This window comes from Opisthocomus hoazin, chromosome 24, assembly GCF_030867145.1.
Source record: "Opisthocomus hoazin isolate bOpiHoa1 chromosome 24, bOpiHoa1.hap1, whole genome shotgun sequence".
NCBI classification, from domain to species: domain Eukaryota; kingdom Metazoa; phylum Chordata; class Aves; order Opisthocomiformes; family Opisthocomidae; genus Opisthocomus; species Opisthocomus hoazin.
The window spans coordinates 58,155-82,034 of NC_134437.1; the positions used below are offsets into that span (position 1 = coordinate 58,155).

Sequence of the window (23,880 nt, forward strand, 5' to 3'; positions counted from 1 at the left end):
TCGCCGCGCCGAAAGCTGGCCGCATCCCCCGCCCCGGGGAACTCGGACGTCGCTTTGTCCTCAAGCACAACGGGCTACCGTTAGCTACCGTCCAACGGTTCATCCTTACCTTTGTGATCTTTCAAGCTCCTCGTCTCAAGGGCTCCCGTGGAGCCAGTTTCAGACTCAACATCTTCCACCGACGGTCTCTCAGAGATGTCCGATCGCGTCGTCTCATCCAGCTCCTGACTGGCCCTTTGTCCCGACGGCGACGCTTCCAGCGGCCGTGACGACTCCGAAGAATCGCGCACCCGGTCGGCCGCACCCTCTACCGCAGAATCCCCGTACACCGTGGCCTCCAGGGATGCAGCGTAACCCAGAGAAAGTGCCGTTTCATCCTGAGCGATAGGTACCTGGAGGGGGGTTAGAAGGTCACACAGACAGGAAGAGAGAGTCTAAAGGACCGCATTCGTCTCCCTTCTTCCATCCACGCCTACATACGGATGCTCCAGTTCCGATCGTCAGCGCTAGACAGCAACGACGTGCGATCATCAATCTTTTGCCAAAACGCACCGGAACACGGCCGATTCCAAAGCGTTCTGCGGCACCTCCCTCATTCCCATAGGCAAGTCCAAAGAGAACTCCTCAGATTCTGCACGAGGTTCCCAACCGCCTACAGCAGCGGCCTCCCTTTCTGGCGCCGCCCTTTGCGAACTCCCACCGGCAGCTGCCCCGCAGACCGGCGAGGTACCTGCGACACTCGCCGGGAAGCAGCGACAAGCTGCAAGGAAGCGGCGAAAGGGTTCTGCCGACCAAGTCGTCTGTGCTGGAACCTTCCCACGCCGGTCCCTACGGGACGGGACGGTTTCACGCACGCATCCCTGGAAACCACCTCCCCGATCGGAAATGGAGCCCCCTAACTACCAGAGACCTTGGAAACTCCCGAGATGATCAGCGTGCTACGTTTTGTCGGGGTCTTCTTGGCAGGCTTGTTGTTCGTCTCGGTCAGCTGCCTGATCGCCGTCTCGGCCACCGGATCCAAGCCGTTGGGCATATGGCTATCCCCTGAGCACAAGAAAGATACCGACGCTTGAAGTAGCAACCTTCAGCACGGGCAAGAGGTCGCTCGCCGACTGCGATGCTTGTCATAGGCAACTACGTGCGCACGGAGGTAGAGAACAGAATGTTTTACGGACCTGCCCGAATAAACCAAAGGATGTAAGCTCCGTATAGCTCTCGGCTCTCTCTCGGCCCAAAAGGTTTGACTTCCCACCGGGCGTATCGTTAAAATATCCTTCCCGCCCAACAGAAGACTTCCAAAGACTCCCAAGAGTCTGGGCAGCCTCGGCCGCAAACCGTCAAAATGGCCACAGCTCTCTGTCCCAGAGACGCTCAGAGACACAGGCACAGGGTGAGCAAAGCCGTTCGGGTCCGGATAGCCCGGAACGTTCTGGCCGAGCAAGGAAACGCCCAGAGTCACGGACAGAGAGCCAAAGCCCAATTTCTTTTACCTGCCTCCACCCGCCACCGCCCCTCCGCCCCCGCCTTCGCTCGGGCGCTTGGACATTCTCCTCTGCCGCAAACGCGGATGAGTTCAGCGACCCGCATTCAGACTGTCGCCCTCCAAGAAAGGCTAAGGAACGCAGTCGCTCCGGTAAGAGCCTCAGATTTCCAAGCACTTACGGCTACCGCTGGGCAACGGGCCGCGAGGGCAGCCGCTCTCCAGAAGCACCGTTGTCTTCTTTTCAGTCACTTCCACCTTGGAAGGAGATCTCGACGGTGAATCTTCACGGCGAAAGAGAGGCGGAGACACAGAGACACCAGTCAGTGGAGACGAAGCTTAGGCAACTTCAGTACTGTACCGTGGCCCCCTGCGTGCACGCCAAAAAAAGCCTCGAGCGCACGCGGACAGCCTACAGAGGCTGGCTCCGTGAGGCTTTGCGGCAACGAAATCGCAAGAAGCCTACTGGAAAAAGACGTGCGAAGCAGCCCCGTCGCGAGACCTCATTCACGCCGTTTCCCAGCCCCACCTCACGGAACATCCAGCACATCATTCATCGCGACGTCCGACCGCAAGCAGCAACAATTGCCGGTAAGCAAGGTCAACACGCTTTCGGCTCCCCATTCAGTACGTACGTTCAGTACGTACATTCAGTACGTGCAGCAAAGAAAGCGGAGGAAGAGCGGTAAAACGCTTAGCCCGACACCACGCAGACGCCATGCGGCACCATACACGTTACAGGCGGGACCTCCCACCGTCAAAGGGCGTCAGAGAGGCCTATCCCTCTCTCGCCTCCCCCCAAACACAGGGGCTGCATCGATTCCCTTCCCGAAGGCTACGCGTGGGTCTCCAGCCAGCCGCAAGATGCTACGGGAACGGCGACGACGCCCGCGTTCCGACCCAGAAGCCAAACGCGCCACGCAAGGTGCGAGTCTGCAACAAGCACAACATCTAATGGCCATGTAATTTTGCTACTGCCCGCGTGAGCGGCCTCGGTAACACTGCAGCCGAGTCTGTACCCCCATAGCGGCCACCCATACCAGACGCCCGTCGCGGGACAGCCTCACCCAGTTTGCAGTCTGCCTTGGGCCGGGACTGAATCGTGGTGACAGTAGTCACGATGGTGCCATCGGGCATGATGGTCCGGTCCATCTCCACCTTCTTAGTGGGGGTGATGCTGGTTCGCAAAGACGAGGCGTGCTGAGCATTCAAAGCTGCAGGAGACTCCTGGAATAGCAGCTGCAAAGAGCAAAGGACATCTCAGAGGCTCTCCTCCTCCTAGACAGAAAGGCAGGCCAACGGGTGACAAAAACTACGGCTCCGGGCACCGAGAAGCCATCCTCGCTACAATGTCGGTCAAACGGAGGGAGGCTCGGGGACCCAGGGCCAGGTGACGCCCCTCCCCAGCCTAAGGGTCTGCCGGTCCTCTGCGACGAGCCCAGGCCTAATCGTGCTCGTCCTCGGCTAGAGGCTCACGTGGCGAACGCTTCCAGAGCACGCGTTTGTGCCGAGCTTAAAGAGTCGTGAGCTCACCTCCAATATAACGGTAGCTTCAGCCGCCAACGACCGCCCAGCTCCCGGGGCCAGCGAGCAGACCTGTCTCCCCGACGGCTGTTTGCCCAAAGAATCGAGCAAAAGCGTGGCATGGGCCAGCAGCACATCTGTGAAAAGGAACAGGAAAACAAAACCCACCGCATAACCTCAGCGCCTCAGATGTCTTCCAAGCAACCCCTGCTTCTGCAAAGAGGCCCGGCGGGCCAACGAAGCAGATCCCCACGACTCGGGGACCTCCCAGCTTCGAGGGGGGGAGGGGGCGGGCAGCGCTCCTCCGCTCCTCTTTACCGACCCAGAAATGGACTCCCTTAAAGGGGCGGCCACTGCGCGGCCTCCGCGAAAGGTATGTGCCGCGGTTAGTCTCTGACTGACTACCAATGACCCTTCCGCAACCTTCTTCCAATGCAGTGGAGACGGGCGGGCCACGGGAACCTCCCATGTACCGAAAAGGTCAGAGGCAGAGCGTGTCCCTAAGCAGAACAGACTCCAGAGTCACTTAACGCAGTCAGAGGCTCACGTAAAGCTGGATACGAAAAATCCTTTTCAGAGTTCATCGCACATCGTACTGACACAGAACTACCGCAGGCCTAAAGCACAGGAAGCGCCTCAGGCATTTTTGTCTCCCCATCTTACAATCCATTACGGCTGCCTGTACTCACTTCTCCCTCCGTCGCTGTTCCACAGCACCTGTAGCTTCAGCTCTTTGCTTCTAGGTCCCAGCTCCCTGTCGGAACAGAAAAAGACAGGCTGGCATTAGGCAATGTTTGCAAAACGGCCACGGAGCAGACGACCCCATTCCGTATCCTCCCTCCCTCTAATCTCACGCTCCTCGTCGCCTTTTCCAAAGCTCCAGGACGCGTGCACTACTATGGAGCACACAACAAGGGGCAGCAAACTACACAGAAGAGGACAACTCCGGCGCACGTCCCCTTGCGGGACCGCGTAGGCTGTCAAGAGAAGCCGAGAGGGCGATCTGTCCAGAAGGCTGGGATTTACGCTCCAGGCCCTCAGCGCCTGCCGCTCCCGCCCGCCGCCCGCCATCGGCGCTTCCGCCCATCCGTTTAAAACGCGGAGCGGTCCAGGACAGCGGGAAATACGTACGCGAGCTGGGGCCAATCGCCGGAATCAGCGGCCCGGCACGTTGACGGCGCAAACACACGCCGCCCGGCGGTGCAGACTCCACCTCTGCGCCACCCGCGTCAGTTACCGCGGTGTTGTAACGACACCCAGAGATCGTGCCGGTCTGCCTCTGCCGCGCCAGCCGGAAGGAGGGTAGACACTTACAGGAAGAGCTCTTCGTTCCACTCTATCTCTGCTGCGGCACCGGCACCGCCGGCCGTCACCGGCCTCGTCCGCTTCTGCTGCGGGGGGCTGTCCAGCTCTGCCACGCAGCAGACGTCCCCAACTCCTGCGACACAGGGACAGAGCGCACACGTGCGCTCGTCAAAACAAGGCACCGGCTCAGAGGACCCACGCCCCTCTTTTCCATTCGAACCCACCCGAAACATCCACTCGCCCCAGTCTCACCACAAGCACGCTTGCCCCTGTAGATCAGCGACGTCTTCACGCTTACCTCCCTTCTCCTGGCAGCCCAAGTTCAGCACGCGAAGATTCCGGAGCACCAGCTTAGAACCCAGAGGGGCCGCGGCAACTCCGGACGGGGACTCTCGAGTCAGCTTATTGCTGGGTACCTGAGGAATGACGACAGGGAGACACCTTTATCATTCGCTCACCAGCAGACAGCGGCAAGAGGCACGACGTTCATCCTTGCATCTACTAAGAGGCTTCTCACACCGATGTAGGGGAATACCCACAGAGCTGTCAAGAGATGCTGCGGGTTCCCCAGGCTGTCCGCCTCCAGCGGGTCCCTTGTTATTTCAGACGGGAACTTTAAGGCAGAGAGACAGACAAGAACAAGCTTGCCGGCTGCCAGACAGACAACCAAAGACGACACACCGTAGACCGTTTCGTGCCTGTAAAGGCTGCCCTGGACAGAGCCTCGGCGTTCGGGGCAACGGGGAGACTGCTAAAACAGAGGGGCATCTCAGCCAGTTCGGCTCCGCCTCAACGCAACCGGCACTCGGGAAACAAGGTAAAACAGAGCTGCCCTTCAGAGCAGTTTCTAATTATCCCTAGTCCCCGTGCCACGGCACCCCAGCTCCTACGATAGCGCAGGTCAGGATGCGCCCGTCGCCCAGATACTGGATTCCCGCCTCAGCCCTCAAAAGCGCCCCGGGGCACAGCGTTCGAGGCGCAAGAATGACACGAGGAGAGAGCCTTACCACACCGGCTCCGGCGGCGCAGGCCTTCAGATTCACCATCATGGCCGGCTGCGTGCTGACAATGGCATCCTCGATCAGATCCCTTACGGTGGACGGATCTGCTCTCCCTTCATTCTTCTCTCCGCAAACCGAGAGAAAATGCAGGAAAGTCATAACGAGGCAGACGCATTTTCTTCCTACACAGCACCCGCTGCCTCTTCAGCCTCGAAGAAGCTACGCGGTCTCTCTCCCCGTAATAACCTTCCAGGCGCTCTTCTCCTATCCTGCACTCGCTCACCCGGTGTCTACAGCTTCCGTGTAAAAGCTGCAGGCAACTGCAGGTTGTCTAAACGAGACAAACGCAGCCTCTACATCCGTAGTCCACCCGGTGCAAATTTTCACAACACGGCTTTTACGGTTTACCGCATCCTCACCACCTCGTGAGATGTTACTACCGCGCTTTCAGGAGAACGGTGAAATTCCTACATCTACTCAGGATAAAGCAACGGGGGTGTCAATAAAACAACCAAATCGACCAACCCATTCGATCGGCAGAAGCGCGAGCACGCCTGCGCTCATCTCGTTGAACCTCTCATACCTACGGGTTCCGCAGGCTGACTTCTTGCGAAAAACCCAAACGAACAGAACAAAAAATAAAAGACACCGAAACAAAACAGAAAAACCACCACACGCACCAGAAAACCGAAAGCAGCCCAACTCATTTTGCAGGTCTACATCTGACAACAGCAGGAAGGCCTACGTAGACAGAAAGCCTATTTTGCTACGCACGCTCCCAGCTCTCGGCTGTCGCACCAAACTCGGACGACAGAGATCGGTACCGCTTCGGTCCCCCCGAGGATGCGCTGTTTTGACAGAGCTGAGCTAGTATCGACTCCAGGACGAAAGAATCCCCTCCCTCGTCCTCAAGGGCCACGACAGCGAGCTGCCGCCTCTTCCCTCCGCGGCAGCCTTATTTCTGGCTCGGCGCTGTTTCTGCCCCTCCCGCCCTTCCTCCGGTCGACTCCAGCCTCCCGCCGTTTGCCGCTCACCTCGCGAAGCTGAAGTCTCGGAAGAACCGAAAGGTTCAAGTCCGGTCTGTCCTCGAACATCCACGACACCAGGAGACCTTCGTTCTCTATCTCCTCCAAGTGGATCTCCACCTGGCCCAGAACAAATAACCACAGTCAGGAACGGTTTCTGTTTCCGGTAGGTGCCTTTTGCCCCGCTTCAAATTCAGCAACTGAGAGGCTCTCACAGCAGGGCAACAGTAAGAGACAGAACGTAAGAACACAGCTGGTCCCAGGCCTACGGGAAGAAGCAGCTGCAGAAGCCTCTGGACGCCCCGGCGCCATCAGAGGGAAACAAGATAGAAGAAAAAGGCTGCAAGACGATCCGAAAGAGCGAGCCGGGCACCGACACGGGCTATTTACTGAGCGACGTCAACTAACCGCGGCCAAACCTAAGCACGGCCATTCCTAAGTTAGCAATACGTCTCCAGGAGATCCTCCCGAGACTGAAAACTCATCCGGGTCACCGACACTCTGCAACAACAAACCAGACCGTACGCCATCCCGTAGCTCAGCTGAAAAGCTGCAAACCCATACGCCTGAAAGGCATCGTTCATGCAACGGACAGAAACAGAACCACACAGAAAGAACTCCCGACCCAGTATCTCTAGTAAAAACAGGGGAACGAAATCTAACGTAGTCCTGAACTAACTGACACACTGACGTTTATCTACCTCGAACACAGGAGGTCGTCAGCAGAAAGTGACAGACCTGGGACGCGGTAGCCAGGTAAGTAACAAACAAGAGGCGCGTAAAAGAGGCAAGACGCATTTGGGAATATAGTACTTGAAGCGTTCCGACCAACAGGCATACGTTAACCTCACCAGCATTTCACAATGCAGCAGCAAGACCCGAATTCGAATACCGCATGCGATTCTCCGCAAGAACGACAGAGACCTAGAAAACGTCAGCGAGCAGAAGAGCAATTTGATGAGACCTGACAAAGGCCGCCCGGCTCCCAGAGACTATGCAAAGATGAAAAGCGACCGCAGTTGCCGCCCACGACGACATCGGCGGCAGGCGTGCTAAACGCTGAGGGGAGACAGAGGAGCTATTTAAACGACCGCAGAACGGAGGCACAGAACCAAACCGGGATGATTTGACAGGTTGAGAATTTCACTAAAGCTTCTGAGAGCAAAGCGGTTCTAGAACGACCTTCCAACTCCAGCACCTGCCATAGCACGGGATCGGCTTCCGCTACCACCGAGTTACTTCCAATTTCGCCACGTCTCCCTACAGTTCAAACGAGCGTGCAGTCTCCAAACAAGACACCGTCTCCAGCATCGAGCCCTTCTTCACGACGGGAACAGAATCACGCTCCAGAGAAGCAAAGCCAGCCATAAAGCGACCACAGAGTTACCACGCATCGTGACTTCACAGAACGTCCGCTCCGGAAGAAGCGCCTCCAATATTCAACACAGAAAAAAATTTGTATCGTATTCTTGCGAATGTATTAAGAGGAGCGCCGATAAGCAAACCGCTCCTCACCGTGGATTTTTTTCACAGCGACAACCGGGACAACACCGTAATTGCACATACGCGCAGGACGCCTCTTTCCCTATCCGTCACAAGGCGAGGGGAACCGAACTCTGTGGACCTTTCGCTTCTTAAACGCCCGCTTAAAAACACGGTATCAAACGCCGCCTTGCCTCAAGTCTCTCTGGATTTTGTTACGGCTACGTTACGTAGCCGAGACGTGCAGAACAAGACTCAGAAAATGGGACTCGCCTCGCAGATCGGGAATATTCGCCACCCTGCAAACGTTCGGGACAGCACGCTGCTTCTCCTGGCACGACGAGGCCTTTATTTGCGCTAAATCGGGTCGTCCTTGCTCGATCGACACCGGGCCAGGTGAAAGAACAAGTTCAACGACTTAACTTTCTACAACTGTTACCTGAGCCTGCAGCACAGCCAAAGTGACGTGATAGGTGTCCACAGAAACAGCGGCTGGGGACTGCTGAGTAACAGAGACGGGGAATTTCACCGCTTCAGCCGACAGGTGGCAGGAGAGCACCTGGAGAGGAAGGGAAGAGACGTTTATATCCTCGGTGAGAGGCAGCCGTCTGATGGAACAGCCTCTAACAGCGTCTGACGGAACAACCTCTAACAGCGACAGGCAAGGCCGATCCATCGTGCCAGGAAAGAAACATCAGGTTTACGCCCAGACCCAGTTCCGCACTGCGAACCTGCCATCGCGGACTCTGTACACCAGGCAGTTAAGACGCGTCGACGACAGGAGCTCTCTTCTCCTCTCCGCTGTAGGACCCCGCCGTTTGGGCCCAGCATCCGTACACCCCAGCTCCACCAACGCATCTTCCCTCGGGGCTCTCCCAGAGCTCACCGATGCGCAGCCCCGGAGCCGCATCTCAGAGGCCTGTCAACGGGCCTCCGAACTCGGCAACAGACCTCGCCCGAAACTTCCCCGGTTCGACCGTTCCCGCCGTGCGCAGGCCTCGGCGATCTCCGTAGAACACGCCGTCAGTCGACAGAGAAACCCCACGGCATATAATCCAGAACGGCAAAGCCTTACCATGCTGTGGTCCGACTGTCCTTTGCACGTCACGCGACTTATATTTGCGGCCGGTGGCAACTGAGGACCCTCTTCAAATGTGATCTGCACTGAACTCTACGAAAAGAGAACTCCCGTTAGTTCCCAGCGGTCAAGGCATCCCACACGGTTTCAGAGAGGACGAATGATTCTGGCACAGGGCCCCAGAGACACTCCGGTCCATTTCCACGAATCCGGCCGGCACGCGGAACCGTCGCACGCTGCAATTCTACCCACCTGGTCTCGTCCAGACAGAGAAAGAAAAAAACAGGTCTCCAGTCAAGGCTTAGACTCACAAACACTACGTTAATTTCAGACCGGCAAGTCCAAATGAGAATGGAAAACTGTTCCGAATAGCAGTCAACTACAAGATTAAGTGCATTAACCTTTCTTCGTCGCATAAGCTTTGCCATTCCTTCTCTCTCTCCCCCTTCCGTGCTAACAAACAAACAAACAAAGAAAAACCACCAAAAAAAATCCCAATCAACAACAACAAAATCCACTCTCAGCATATAGTACGTCAGCTCCTGTACCGGACCCGCTCCATTTTTCCACCCTCTCCGGGTCTATTAGATCATCATCTCCACCGTGGCAGCATCCCTCTTCTTCGTTTGAGGAACATCCCGTATAACAGGACCGGCTCTCTACAGAGAACCCTTCTCAGAAAATACGAGACCAAGATAAAGAGTCGAGAGCGTCCCTGCACGAAACCCATCCCTCAAAGACTCCCTCTGCTCGCAAGGGGCAAAAAGAGAGAGCGAGCGGGCAACCCGAGCCCAAAGACAAGACCGTTCGCCGAGCTGTTCGTGCTTTAGGGCCAGGGTGACCGAAAGGGAGGATACAGGTATGGGAAACCGCACCCTTTCTCCAGCGAACGAGACTGTGCGCCGCCACCTCCGTGCAACTTAAACGCCCAGGTGACAGGCGGAGACCAGGTGGAAAGGACTCTCGGACACTAAGCTGACCGGCACGCATACTACAACCTGAAGAGCCGCTCGCCCATCAATAACCGGTCCGGATGCGTGCCTTCCTCTCAGCGCAGACACGAGGCAGCTCTCCCAGTGACTCGCTTCAAAACTGAAACACTGAACGGAGAAACAATGTCGGATCGCTCCCTGCCGCTTCACACTAGTAATGCCTGCTGTTTCTTCTTGTTGAAAGCCTCCTCCACCAGGGCCGTGCGTTCACCGACCCGAGTCCGGCCACAATATCGGATCAGCCCTTTCTCTCCACAACCAGAACCTACGCCCAGTGACTGAAGTATATCCGCAGCAGCGGCAAGCTGTCGCCCCGTTCTTCCCCATACGTCACGGTCTCCCTGAGCTGGGAGGCACCGGCCCGCTTCAAAAGCTGTCGTTACTCAGCCCGCTCGGAATGAACCGCGCACGCAAGGTAGCGTGAATCTATATATACCCCAAGGCACGGAGAAAACACGGCGAACAAATAAAACGAGGAAGGCAGCACACGTGTGAAAGGCAACCTGATTCCTTGCAAGTCTTTGCCCCGTTTTCAGGCAAGTAACCTGAAATCCAAAGAGGAAATACAAAATACCAGCTGCTAACATTTAAAGATCTACGAAAAAGAGCGGCACCTTGTGACTGAAGCCGCCCTCTCGAGTACCAAGGACGAGAACGAGACACGGCCCGGGGGCGGGCTGACCCTCATCTGCCCGCTGCCGGCTCCCTCGGATCGCGCTCCTCGCAGAACCCGCCCAAAATCAGACGCTGGCATGCTCTGACTACGAATGGCCTCCTATGAAGCTCCTACCATACGCGGTCACGTTCTCACGTTCACCGTGATTCGGAAACACGAGGAAACGTGGGCAAATCTAGACCCGAGCGAGATTAGGAGGTATCGCTTTAAAAGTCACCGAGCTGAAAGAAGCCACGTAGAAACAACAAAACCGCAGACGGAAACAGACTATCGAGAAGGAAGCGACCGAGCAGCTTCCTTCAGGACTAGGACTCAGGAACGCTAGCCTCCCTCTGTTACCCTTTTATGGCAAACCACGCGCCTTCTACTCCGGTTTTGGCATTTTCCTTTCCTTTTCTCGGGACTACGGGCAAGGGAAAACGAGACAGCACACCCAGAGGACAGTAACGATAGCTTTCGAACAGGCAATCGAGACGGGAATCTACAGTTCCTCCCAGCCATACCAACGAGCCTGTGGAAGCGGGCTTACAAATCTGAGGGCAGAGACCCTCCACCGCTCCGCATGCACGCCGAGAGCCGGACATACTCACAACCTTCTGCTCTTCCACAATAATTACGCTACTAAACCGAGTTTTGCAGAGCTGCGCTTCCTTACGGCTTTTTGTCAGTCGATGCAGCTAAAATGAAAAAAATGCGACAATGAAAAGAGCTAAGAATAAGTCTACCCCGGATCAAGTGAGATCGCTCGCTTCCAAGCATAAATCTATCCTCGCCTCCCCTCGGGACTTCAAAGGAGAGCACAGGTGGAATCAGACAGGGAGCGGAGAAGGAGTCGCTGCCGATTGCGACGAGCGCTATCAGGCCTTACGTCCCCTTCCCTCGACCGGATGCCGAGAATAATTCCGTAGGAGACAGACACGAGGGGAGAGAAGGCCACAGGGGAACGGTTTTTACGATAAGGCTTACCCGAAAGCTACAATGCGCCGCAAAAAAGGAGACACCGCTTCTCCTTCAAGATCTCGGCAGACAGGAGGACTACCTTTCATGCAATTCCACTACAAAAACAAAACAAAAAAAACCTGACATACAGCCGGTCTGGAACACACCTCCTGTTCCGCGGTCTTCGGAAGGTACGCGCGGACTACACGGAGAAGACTGCGGTCAACCTGAGGCCGACTTCATCTAACGGCGCTGAACTTTTAAAACATCAGAGGAGCGTCGTCTTGAACTTTTTTCCCAACTACAGTTAACGCTTTCATATTATTTAGTGAATCGGTATCATACTATCTTCTCATTTGGCAGCCCCCTAGATCGCTCAAAAACATAGTTCCTCAAGGCACGCAACGAAAAGTTACTCAGCCTCGCAACACGTTAGCAGAGTTGCAACAACCGAGACTGAAACAGTCTCGCTTCTACGGTACGGTCTCTCGACCCTACAGGCTGTGATGCGAAAGTTCCCACGTAAGTCAGCGAAGAACTCCTTGGCAGAACGCATCCCGCAAAAACTCAGTACCGAAGCACCAGCTAAAAGACACAACGCTAATTTTCAATTGTTTTGTCGCCTGACAAAGAGATGCCTCATAAACAACTGCATTATAACGGACAGCTGCGAGTCAAGGCCAAATGTAGCAACGCAGTAATTTTCTAGGTTAGACTGCAAAGTTCAGACGCGAATCAAATCATTACGCAAGTAGTCGTCTTGAACAACCATTACGTATCTCTGTGGCTTCGCGAGCGTTACTTGGATTCAGGGCCCACGCTAAGACTTCCACCTCCATCCCCGATTCACCGTCTACTAAACCGTACATAAACCTCTCAGTACCGGAACCAGGTGTGCTAGCGCTGTGACCAGTTGACCTAGCACCTGTCTCTGCGCAGACATGAAACAAAAAAGTATCTCGACTCTGTGTGTCGATCGACTTTTCGCACACCGGGTAGAAGAACCCTGATTTTGGGGCAACAACGCTCGACCACCACGACCGCGGCATTCGGACAAGAGGGGCGCGAAGGAGAGGGTATGTTTCAGGGTGGGGGGGGGAGGCGCTTCGCAGATGTTCTCGCCTCCGTTCGGTCCCTCGCCGAGTCCTCTCTCCAAAGATGAAAGGCCTCTGCCTCGCGCATGCTCCATCGCAAAGACCAGACCTCAATTTCCCCATCAGGTCTTGAAAAGGGAAGTAACGGGTGCCGTGGCTTGCCCCACGCGAACCACCGTACCGAGCCAACCACAGGGGCGTCGCTCACGGCAGCGGGTCCCCTCAACACAATACGCATCGTATCAGAACAAACTTACTTTCAGTCACAAAAGAAAGAGTTGGCTTTGAGGGTTCAACGCCAGCAGGATCTGCAGGGTTTCGGCTTCCGTACAACAAATGGGCCGAGCATATCCTGACGCTGCAAAGTTTTCCGCAGCAAAAAGGACCGCTTTTTCAGGATGCGGATCTCGGCTTCAACGTCGCACCCGGCTATCTGCACGACCGTGGGAAGGCGGGGAGGAGGAGCTAGGGAGAAAGGGATAGAAGCAGGCAGAAGGAAGAACTTCAGCAGCTGACACGTTAAACACCAGATCACGTTTCTCACATCTTACCGAGCGTAACTATCAAGGGCATAATCTTACAGTACATAATCTAGTCTCGTTTAGCTCCAGACAAAAGTTTCAGCTCCAAGCGCCTGCAGCAGGTAGTCCCGCAGCCACATTCTACAGCACCACCCTGTCATTCTTCTCGTACCTCATCCCGAGAGATCAAGAACGCAGCCCGGTTAGTACTCATTAGGTTAACGCTCGCCATCAGCCCTACCTTCTCTCAGAGGAGTCAGGCCCACGCTCTGGACGACTCCTGCCCTCGGTGTACTTAAGGGACTGTTTTCTAACTCCCTTAGGGTACAACGAAGGTCTCCGAACTCGTTCCAAGTAACCGGTACAAGAAATGAAACGCCAACACAACAATAGGGCGAGCCGATTTTTCCCCCCCCTCTATGAAAACTTCTTACTGTATTTTGGGACAGGCACCTCACCGTTTTCTCAGTCGTCGACAACTAAGCGCGAGCCATTGACGACATTAAAGGAAATTAAAAGACAAAGAATCCCCAGAGGAGGAACGGCTAAATTCACAAAAGCGAACACAGCTTACGGTTTGACGGGTAGCTTACAGTTTGATGGTTAACTTGACCTTTATCCCCGCGTCTGGCAGATCAACCTCATCCCTTTGTGGAAAGATCCATTTTTCCACAAACCTCTTGGGAACAGAGCACTCGATCTCTGGAAAACCCGCCAGAGGACAAGCTCATCCTAAAACCGATGAGCAACTTTGAATACTCGATCCTTCGACAGCACGAGAGCCTGGGCGGGGATGCAAATATCCATTCCCATTTTCTAACGCTAGCCAGCTAGATCTCAGGCGGGAAAGGGAGACCCGGGTGCCGCTACATTTCTATTAGAAAGGACAATTTCACTTGGCGCAGGTAGCAACAAAGAAGAAATTACGCCAACCTTTCCAAGTGATTCTAACAATGCAAAGGAGGAAGTTAGAAGTCACATCAAGCATGAAGCGGAGAGAACTTCACCTGGGAAAGCAAAGGACTGAACACAACGGAACAAAAAAAAAAAAAAAAAAAAAAAAAAAAATTCCTTTCTTCGAAGGAAAACAATAACTAGCTGGGGAACATCACCGAGACAGGTCCGATGAACCAAATCTGTCCAAAACAGTGACAACAAGCAAGACGCAGCTTCACCAGCGAGGTCTCTGACACACTTCAAAATAGGAAGGCACTATATACATAAACCAAGCGTTAAGATAGGTAACATTTGGAACGAGTCAATTTCCCGATCCATCCGTAACAGACAGAAGGCGTAATTTAGCGGGTAAAACCAACAGCTGGGTTACAGGGGTACACAACCCTACGCAGACAGCCTACCCTCGTTCGTACCCGCGCGATACTTCTAGAGGCTGATTCCACGTATTTCCTATGAGAACAAAACTTGCCTTGAGACGACACGCTGTTCTTCCAAGCGGTAACGCTCCGCCTTCTTGCCTCATAGAAGTGACACACAGCAAAGTCTCTCAGAAAACACACCGTGCCCATATGGCCAACGTACCGTGTACCGGGACCAGGCGGTAGGTGCTATAGCTTTATTTACGAAACCTGTAACCGTCGGAGCTCTAAATCCACGTGACCCGGTCTTAGGCGACTTCCTCATACATCCTTTCAAAAGGAGCGGCAGACGGTATTTTTAAATATTCTCTGCCCTACGATGCTTGACGTCAGCAAAACAAAACCATTCCCGGTCCACGTCTGGAAAAGCAATGCCAAGGTGGCTCATTACACGCAAATATCCCATTCTGGTCATTTTGCACTTTCTAACGCCAGGAGGCAACCGCCATCCAAAAATAATATCAGCCCTCGCTCTGCACTTTGAAGGAGATCATTCGATTAAACCCTTTCAAAAAGGGTTTTGCTCTGCTACAGTTAAGGACTACAGAACTTCAAGAACACCGTGCTTGCCCTATGCCGTTAAGATTTGTTCCAACTTGTGCGGTTACTTTCAAATCTAACTGCTTAGCAAGCCTTCTTAACCCTTCCGCTCTGAAGATGCCAGACAACGTCATCTCCTTTAAGCAGCAAAACAGAAGGCCAAAACCGAACCGCCCCAGATACTTGCTGAGAAAGTTAAGCCCTCCTTCGGTCAAATTGCAGAGGACGCTCATTCACGTTCCCCAGGCTTTATTCAAATGTCTGTTACTGCACCGATGCAACTTACAGGCCTTGTAAGTGAAAACGACTTCTCTGAAAAAAAACAGGTGCCATGTAATAAAAACAAGCATTTCTTCCCAAGTCGCCTTCCTCAACGATGTAATTTCTTCATCTCATCCCAGCAAGTTATTATCGGGGGATTACACTTAGACAAAAGAAAATAGAGAGAAACTAAGAGCTACGGAAAGTATGCTGGAAAGACTGCTGTGCAAACATTCCCAAAGAAGTCAAAGTCATGATGTTACCTATGGGGTTAGGCTTTACAAAGCCTGTTACGTTGATACGACTAACAATAGCTGGGGGCAGGGGCAGTAACAATTTCTCGTTCCTCCCCACCTTCGCCGATGGCCTGATTTTTTCACGTGGTCCAGCTGCGCCGAGATCCGCTTTTCTGTCCTGCCTCTAGTCCAGAATTCAACTCGCTTTGTCAAAAGGGAAGAGAGTTGTCCAACGCAACTGGAAACACAAGTTCATATCGCATTCTTCAGGACTTTTTAGTTTCCTTTTCTTCGTACGTAGGAGCTTCACGCTAACCTTTCTTACCTTTTAATTTTCCCACGCACCTTAACAGAAAGGCTCCCCCTTCTCTCACACGACAGAAAAAAAAAGGAGACTACGACACACTGTGGACCGCAGCTTCTGCAGGCAAAAGCCCCTACCTCGCAGGCAACGCTAGTTACCGTGCAACAATTTCCACGTGGAATCAGCGAGGCGCATTCTGCTTTGTGAACTTCAAAGTTGCAGATCAATACAAGGGTAACGCTGGGATATTAAAGGGAATAAACACCGGAAAAATCGGAAGCGGCTGCTGCGGAAACCTCGAACGCGCTACACCAGCCGGTTTCATCAGACCCGACGCAGGCCCAGGCCCCACACCGCGTTAAACAAAGCGCGTTACCCACCGCCCATCTCTCCGCGCGTTTACAACGCGGCATACTCACGTCTAGTCACGCTCCCGTTCCACCGGGCCGGCGCACCGCTGCTCGCGGAGCGACGCCGGCTCCCTTCGGCCGGGACCGCGCAGCCCCCGACGGCACCCGGCAAGCCGGGGCCTCCCCGGCTCCCGCGAACAAAGGGCGGGCGGCCCCGCCCGCCCAGAGGCCGCCGCTCCCCCCCACCTCACCTCGCCGCCGCCGCGGCGCCCGCCCCCGCCCGCCCGGGCCCCGCCGTACCCCGTGCCGGCGCGCCTGGCTGTTCAGCGCTCGCACCCAGGCCCGCTGCCACTGCTCTCGCAGGGACCGGAGAGCGAGCAGCGCGGCGAGCAGCGCCCGGGCCCCGGTCTCCTCCGCCGCAGCCGCCCCGCGCCGCCGCGGCACCCGCAGGGCCGCAGCCCGCCAGTACTGCAGCAGCCAGGCCGCGACGGTGAGCAGCGAGGCGGCGAAGAGCAGCACCAGCGCGGCCCAGCCCGGATCCGGCCCCATGGCACCGCGCGCAGCGACTCACGGCGGGCCGGCAGGCATGGCGGGCGGGCCGCGGCGCCGGGCCAGCCGCTGCCACCTCCCACCGGGGAGAGGGGGGGACAGCCGGGGAGGCCGCGCCGTCGCCCTCCTCCCGGCCCCGCGGCGCACGTGGGCCCGGCCCGGCCACCGCCGCGCGCCGCCGCAACCGGGCCCCAGCGGCGCCCCGGGCCCGCGTGCGCACAGCCGCGGCCCCGGCCTCCCCCTGCCCGCCGCCTTCCGGCGCTGGGGCGCCGCCGAGCGCGCCCCCCCGCGGCCCGGCGGGAGCAGGGGTTTGCAGCGCGGCCCGAGCCCCGGCGCGCCGCTCACCGGTTACCCGGTACCCCGCGCCTTCGCGGCTCCCCCGCCCCGTCCAGGCGACCCCGTGGCTGCCCCCGCCGCCGGCCGTCTGGCAGCCTGAAGTCGAACTGCGACCGAAAGCGCTTTGCTCGTAGGGTCACGCTTCTTCTCCGGCAGCAGACTGCGCTCTTGCCGCCAGGCACGCGGCGCGCACCGTCCAGATGGAACCCTTCCGTTCGCCTGCCGCCAGCCTGGGCCGCCCTCGCCGCGGAGGGCCGCGCACACGGGTGTTTTGGACGGCCTCTCGTCACGACCCGGGGTAGCAGGGCCGGCTGGTGGCGACTCCTCGCTGCTAGGGGGAATCCGGCCAACACCACCCCCCCCACACTCGGCGCTGCAGTCCCTCCCTCGCAGTAACGCGTGCCGGCCGCCAAGTTTCTTTAGAGCTCGGTTAAAGCACACAAAGCCAGTTCAACAGGCGGCAGAGCAGAGGCGGCCGCTCCCGACGCAGCAGCAGCTGCTCTCCAGGCAGCACCGAAAAAGCCATCAGCAGCCACCGCCGCGCCCCACTTCGCACGGGCGCAGGGCCCGGGGAAGCGCTCCCCGCTGCTCCCCGCCTCGCACCCGAACGCGGCACCCGCGGCAGAAACCGCGCCCCCAGACATCATCCCCGGGGACGCAACGGCTGCTGCAGACTTCCTGGCAGCCGCACGTCTCGAGTAAGACATTTTATTGGGTGTTTTCCAACCTCCGAGGAAACGCGCGGCGCAACGAAACCGACGGCCGCTCCGTTTTTCGCTCGCGCGCGCGCCCCGCCACCGCCACACGCGGGAGCGCCGCCCGGTGACCCGGCTCCCCGCCCCGGCCGCTAGCAAGCGCGGAGCTCGGCGGCTGGCGGGGAGCGCGCTGCCCGGGGGTGGCCGGCCGCCGCCCGCAACCGCCGCTTCCCAGACCCGGGCAAAACGCCGTTCCGGCGGCCGTAAGGGCGCGCGAGCGCTATCCCGTCCCCGCGCAGCCCTCCGCCGCGGGAGGAAGTGGCGTACCTGGAGGGGGAGAACGCCGGTTCAAGGGACGCCGAGGCAGCCATGGCGGTCGCGGGCGCTGCGGGGCGGAGTTCGTGGCCGGGTCGGCCCCAGGCCGGGGCGAGCGCCGCTTCCGGCGCGGAGACCTTCGCGGGGCAGGCGCGGATGCGAGCAGACTCCAGCGCCGGGCCCAGGCGCTTACGCACGCCCTCGGCGCAGCCGAAAGCGCTACCGGTCCCGGCCGAGCAGAGCACCACGACGGCAGGCGGCCCGCGCCAGGGGCAAAGATGGCGCAGCCCGCCGCCGATAGGCCGGAGGGGACCCGGGCATCCGGTGCCTCCTCTCTAGCGTCCGGCTGGAAACACGCGGCGAGCGGCGTTGGCGGGCGGCGCTCCGCTCCCGGCCCCGCTCTGTGCCCTTGGCAGGGGCCGCGCCCGCCGTGGCCATGGCGGCCTGGCCCGCCGTGCCTCTCCTCATCAACCTCGGCGGGTCGCTGCTGGGCTTCGTGGGCACGCTCGTGCTGATCCCGGCCTTCAAGGACCACTTCCTCGCCGCGCGGCTCTTCGGCGAAGACCTCAACAAGGCCTCACGGCGACCCGTGTGAGTAGCGCTGCCCCTCAGGGCCGGCCCGGCCCCGGGACCCGCAGCGCCTACGCTGACTCCCCGCCTTACCTTCCTTTCAGCCCCGAAGCGCAGGGCGTGATCAGCGGGGCCGTGTTCCTGATCATCCTCTTCTGCTTCATCCCCGTGCCCTTCCTGAGGTGCTTCGTGGAGGAGCAGTGCGTGGCCTTTCCTCATGACGAGGTGAGGCTTGCCTGGCCCTGGGAGCGTGGCGGGCGCGGGCAGGGAGCGGCCGTCGGTAACTGGGGTCCTGTTCTCTGTCCCGCAGTTCGTGGAGCTCATCGGTTCGCTCCTCGCCATCTGCTGCATGATTTTCCTGGGCTTTGCAGATGATGTTCTGAACCTGCGCTGGCGCCACAAGCTCCTCCTTCCTACCATGGCTTCCCTCCCGCTACTCATGGTCTACTTCACCAACTTTGGGAACACGACCATTGTGGTGCCTAAGCCTTTCCGGGTGCTGCTGGGCATGCATTTGGACCTGGGTAAGTTACGAATCACCAGCAGCCATCATCCAAGCGGCGAGCGATCGGTGGAAGGGGTCACGTGTCGGCTCTCTGCAGCAGAGGGAAGACAGAAAGGATTTGCTTAAGTAACCGGTGAGAGGGCGCGACTCCACCCGCTCGATATTAGGCTGGACAGAGCATCCAGAAACCCAGCGCGCGTTCAGCCACACACAGATAGGCACCGGTCATTTTCGCAGGATTCTGGCGATACAGTTGAGCGCCAGGTGCACACGGCACTCGGCTGCCCACACCAAAATGACTGAAGGTCATAAAAGAGAGCGCTCCAGTCTGCCGCCGTGTCGCAGCGGTTTGCTGCAGTCGCCGTGTGTACGTGACAGCCGATTCACGGGAGAGGGAGTGATTTATTCGTAAGCTACCGCTATTGAAACTCACCGAGATCGCTAGGTAATGGATTGTTGTACAAAGGAGGGAGCGAGAGTTTCAATGACTTGGACCGGGGCCTGCTTCGCCTACGAATACTAAAGCACTCGACTCGCTCTGATCTGCAGGTATCCTCTACTACGCGTACATGGGCATGCTAGCAGTGTTCTGCACTAACGCCATCAACATTCTTGCTGGAATTAACGGAATCGAAGCAGGGCAGTCTCTGGTGATAGCTGCTTCCATTATCATATTCAACATCTTAGAGTTAAATGGTAAGAAAGAGAACATACACGTTTACGGGTGCAAAAAGCAAAGGGAGATAGAATCCTAGATTTCAACAGCTGGTATTACGAAAAATCAACCAGTCCTGTCTTATCACAAATGCATTTTTTTTCTTTCTTTCTATAGGGGATTATCGGGATGATCACATTTTCTCTCTCTACTTCATGATTCCCTTTTTTTTTACCACGCTGGGGCTGTTTTACCACAACTGGTAAGAGGACAGACATGCAGAGTTTCTTCGGAAACATCCTTTCCCTTCACTTTCTCCCTTTTCAAACAAACAAAACCACTTACCGACGTGCAGCTGGGACGCTGGAGCGTAGACAGGCTTCCGGAGCACAGAGCACCGATGCAACGGTAGCTTTTCTTCTTATTAGAACAATCCCAGTCACGCTGGCTCACCAAAGTGCACAGAATATCCTCCCTCGTGTGTCTCGCTAGCTGGTTTTTCATACCGTATTCTCCGCAAGTGAGGTTGCGGGTCCCAGTCCCACCGTTCTTAGCATAATACCCGAAGATGTCGTTTTCATGGTGTAGCTACGCTACAGTTCCCTCTTGGCCCCTAACTTGCCCCGCAGGAATTTCTTCAGCGGTTATAAAGTTATTTTCGCGGCAACAGCGACCGTGACAGACCTCTCCTTTTCTGTGCTGTGGATTGCAGGTACCCATCTCGAGTGTTTGTTGGAGACACCTTCTGCTACTTTGCCGGCATGACCTTTGCCGTGGTGGGGATCTTGGGGCACTTCAGCAAAACAATGCTGCTTTTTTTTATCCCGCAAGTGCTCAACTTCCTCTACTCGTTGCCTCAACTCTTCCACGTCATTCCTTGTCCCCGTCACCGGCTGCCGAGGTAATGTACCCGAGGGACCTATAATGGTACCACAGGTTGTGCCTTTTATCGCCAGCGCCAGCTGAGAAAGGTGGTGGTGAGCGCTCTTTTTAAAAACCATCAAAGTAAGTTTTATAGTTAAATGGTAGCTGGCTTGATCTGAGCAGCTGCGGTCAAGTGATACAGCAGAGGCTTCTCAAAGAAGTTAGCTTTTCTGACCGTGCACACTCACCCCACCCCACCCCCCCCCACCCCCCCCCGACACGGAAGAGTGATTTTAAACTGTTAGAATACGATTATTCTTAGCTACCAGACTGAGAGAAATTGACACGGGTCGCTTTTAATCCTGTTGCGGCAAGATCTGCTAAGATTTCGTAGTAGCAAGCATTCTGTGGCACTATGCCATATCCGGGATTGTCTCCTCAGATGTTAGATTCTTCTATTTTATTTTTAAAACTATACAGCTTTATGCATATATTGGGGGTGCGGCGGGGAGGAATCTCCGTCCGACTCTGCCCGATCCGAGGAACTGGGTATCGGCAGCTGTCGTTAAGCGTATCGGAGTATTCCTGGTTTTTCCACCGCCAGCTGCCTTTCTCAGCGACTCAGTTGGGGATCTTAAGTCTGCTTGCATAGGGATCTCTCTGTCTCCGTGTTCCATCTGGCCTAAAATTTTACTGTTTCTTTTAGGCTCAATCCTAGTACAGGGAAGTTGGAGATGAGCTACTCCAAATTCAAAACTAAGAGCCTCTCTGCGCTGGGAACAAACATTCTGAAGGTAATATCCAGAAAACGTTCAAAATCCAGACGCGTTTTGAGGCGGCGATTAAACGCGAGAGGGGGAACAGGACGGGAGGGAATGCAGAACTTCTGGGTTTCCGAGTTATTTCCTGGCTCAAATCCAGAAGGAAATATTCCGCTTAATCCGTCACCGTCCCTTGCGGTCACTCGACTGTGTTAAAGATCAATCTTTCAGAATAATCACACGTAGCCGAGTCCCCAGGGCCACCGTAAGCCTGTCCTGGCATTTTAGTAAGGGCACGAGCCAGACTTCAGGGACGGTGCAGCAAAGGGGATCTTGAGCAAAACCAGCTGGTGAGCACCAAACGTACCTGGTGAAGTAGCGTGCGATATTTCTTTCCCCAGGCAGTCGAGATCTTGCACGTAGTAGATGTGAGGAGTGGAACGGATGAAGATGGCGAATACACCGAGTGCAATAATATGACACTTATTAACTTTGTTATCAAGCTGATTGGACCCACTCACGAGCGAAATCTCACTCTCCTGTTGCTACTCATTCAGGTCAGACAAACGGTTCCTCCGTTAGAAAGACGTACTCCGCAATCCATCTCTCTCCAATTTGGAGAAAAGGATGTCTCGGGGGACCGTGTCAAAGGCCTAAATGTTGTTAGTTAGTGAAACGAGACACGCTAGAAAGTGTAGCAAATCCATCTGCAAAGGAGTAATCTGTCGGCTTGTAAACTACTAAACACTATAACATTTCCGTTGTCTGGTTCTTACCTAGGTCCTGGGCAGCACGATTGCATTTGCGATCCGGTACCAACTAGTGCGCTTGTTTTATGATGTCTGACTGGGCTGTCGGGAGCAGGGGAAAGAGTTGTACCTGCCAGTCAACTTTCTCCAATTGCTGGCCAAATGATTCAACCGATCTCACTCCGGCCCTCCGAGAACCTCGGGACACCCGTCAAAATGCAAGCAAGTACTCTGCGTGGGCCAGTCTTGTACCGTAATCATCTTTTTTTTTTTGTGCACAGAGGGCTTTTGTCCGATTCTGCTGACAGAACAGATTCACTGCTGCTCAGACGTCATTGTTATTGGGAATACCTTTCAGAGGGGAAGCGAATGACCGAAATGTTTACACGCAGCACTTGGGGAAAGCGGGAAAGAGGAAATCTCTATACATCTAACAAGCACGTTAGTGTTCCCCGAGAGAGAAAACAGGAAATTCAGTTTCTGTGAGACTCTGCACAGCAGAACAAGTCAACTAGAATCCTCTCCTGGCTTCTCCTATCCCGTCTTTGGTCCATGGACATAGAGTAACGTGTTATAAACCATGCCCAAAAGTCAGAGCGCTCTGAAAATAAAATAACTCACGGTACCCTTTCCCCTTCAGTGCTTTGCTTTGAGAATATCGACACACAGTGAAACTAGTTTGCGTGATACCTCTCCTCTTTCACAGCTGCCGGTAACGTTCGCGCCGAAGGGCGTTTGTTTCTGAACATCTTTATCACCCGCCTTCCTGCCTTCCTTCGTGGAATAGGACACGCCTGGCACAGGCTAGCAGAGTAAGGATCGCTGTGTCCTTGCGTAACAGAGGACGTCAGTAACAGCCTGAGATTAACATGGAAATAAGACCCTGCAGGCTGCAATTACGTTTTCCTCACATACAAATCGTTCTTTATATAGCAGTGTCTGGCACCGTAGTCCACCACAGAACAGCTACTACCCGACAGAAACACATACCAGCCGTCAGAGTACCAGGTTAAAGAGTCTGCGCAAGATGAACGGGAGTGAAAAGTAAAGTAATGCGACAGAGCAAAGACGGGGACGCCGAGATGGGTGACGGTACAAGTCGCTGAGTCCCGTACCATAATAGTCGCAAGGCTGCTGCGCTGGCAGGCACCCAAGTCCAGCCAGCAGCGAGACTGGGAACATATTCCCGGTAGGCAAAAACACACACGTGTCCAGCAACACAAATCAACACAGAAAACACACAGTACGCAGCCTGAACGGTACAAGCGGCTGAAACCTCTTCCTCTTCTCCGGCAGATCATTTTGGGAGTGTGCTGGTAGAGTATATTCATATAAACATAGACGTGTATGCACACGCAAACATTATGAATCCCTTCAGTGGCTGGCCTTAAACACACAAGTTTGTCCGGTAGCTAGCCGCTGGCTTTCCCAGCGCTGGGGCACACAAATGCCCGAGGTCGGCAGTACTACTCTACTCGCTGTTACTCAAATCTTCTCACAGAGAAGGAGCGACAAAGACAGAGAGAGACACAGAGAGAGAGACACAGAGAGAGCCAAAAACTACAAGTGGAGTTCAGTGAGACGGGACAGACTGGAGAGATAAAGGCTACCAATCAGCAACACGTTCACACACAACCACCTTCTTCACCCTGCTTCTCCTTACGTGTTTCCACGGTTTTTGCTCCTAGGCCACTTTG

The 23,880-nt window shown here is 55.7% G+C and overlaps 2 protein-coding genes across 7 annotated transcripts in view; one reads left to right on the plus strand and one right to left on the minus strand.

Annotated features, from left to right (window-relative positions):
* Positions 1–18,360, minus strand: part of C2CD2L (C2CD2 like) — a 31,057-nt gene extending 12,697 nt beyond the window's left edge. For 3 of the 6 annotated variants that reach the window (XR_012766132.1, XR_012766133.1, XM_075442543.1), the window contains exons 1-13: positions 16,485–16,743; positions 8,893–8,988; positions 8,257–8,376; positions 6,345–6,455; positions 5,317–5,430; positions 4,608–4,725; positions 4,319–4,442; positions 3,694–3,758; positions 3,014–3,141; positions 2,548–2,719; positions 1,663–1,764; positions 911–1,044; positions 110–392 (exon numbers count right to left, since the gene is read on the minus strand). Coding sequence is in view for 4 of the 6 variants with exons in the window: in XM_075442543.1 (XP_075298658.1) it covers positions 110–392; positions 911–1,044; positions 1,663–1,764; positions 2,548–2,719; positions 3,014–3,141; positions 3,694–3,758; positions 4,319–4,442; positions 4,608–4,725; positions 5,317–5,430; positions 6,345–6,455; positions 8,257–8,376; positions 8,893–8,988; positions 16,485–16,733 (1,816 nt within the window). In the remaining 2 variants the exon portion in view is untranslated. Of the gene's footprint in view, positions 1–109; positions 393–910; positions 1,045–1,662; positions 1,765–2,547; positions 2,720–3,013; positions 3,142–3,693; positions 3,759–4,318; positions 4,443–4,607; positions 4,726–5,316; positions 5,431–6,344; positions 6,456–8,256; positions 8,377–8,892; positions 8,989–12,853; positions 14,060–16,484; positions 16,744–18,091 lie in introns of those variants that run through there. The other 3 variants (XM_075442545.1, XM_075442546.1, XM_075442544.1) reach the window with 3 other exon arrangements.
* Positions 18,361–18,422: 62 nt separating this feature from the next.
* On the plus strand, positions 18,423–22,459 carry DPAGT1 (dolichyl-phosphate N-acetylglucosaminephosphotransferase 1). The gene is made up of 9 exons (XM_009938293.2): positions 18,423–18,670; positions 18,754–18,874; positions 18,960–19,173; positions 19,704–19,850; positions 19,987–20,071; positions 20,522–20,710; positions 21,380–21,467; positions 21,836–21,991; positions 22,215–22,459. The coding sequence occupies exons 1-9, from the start codon at positions 18,516–18,518 to the stop codon at positions 22,278–22,280; spliced, it is 1,221 nt and encodes a 406-aa protein (XP_009936595.2). The 5' UTR covers positions 18,423–18,515; the 3' UTR covers positions 22,281–22,459.
* The last annotated feature ends 1,421 nt before the right edge of the window (positions 22,460–23,880 follow it).

What these genes read in the sequence shown, in the direction of transcription:
- DPAGT1 (XM_009938293.2), top strand. Translation starts at nt 18,516, where the DNA reads ATGGCGGCCTGGCCCGCCGTGCCTCTCCTCATCAACCTCGGCGGGTCG. An exon ending in TGGCCTTTCCTCATGACGAG is followed by an intron (nt 18,875 to 18,959) that starts GTGAGGCTTGCC and finishes TCTGTCCCGCAG; the next exon opens with TTCGTGGAGCTCATCGGTTC. An exon ending in CCCCGTCACCGGCTGCCGAG is followed by an intron (nt 20,711 to 21,379) that starts GTAATGTACCCG and finishes TGTTTCTTTTAG; the next exon opens with GCTCAATCCTAGTACAGGGA.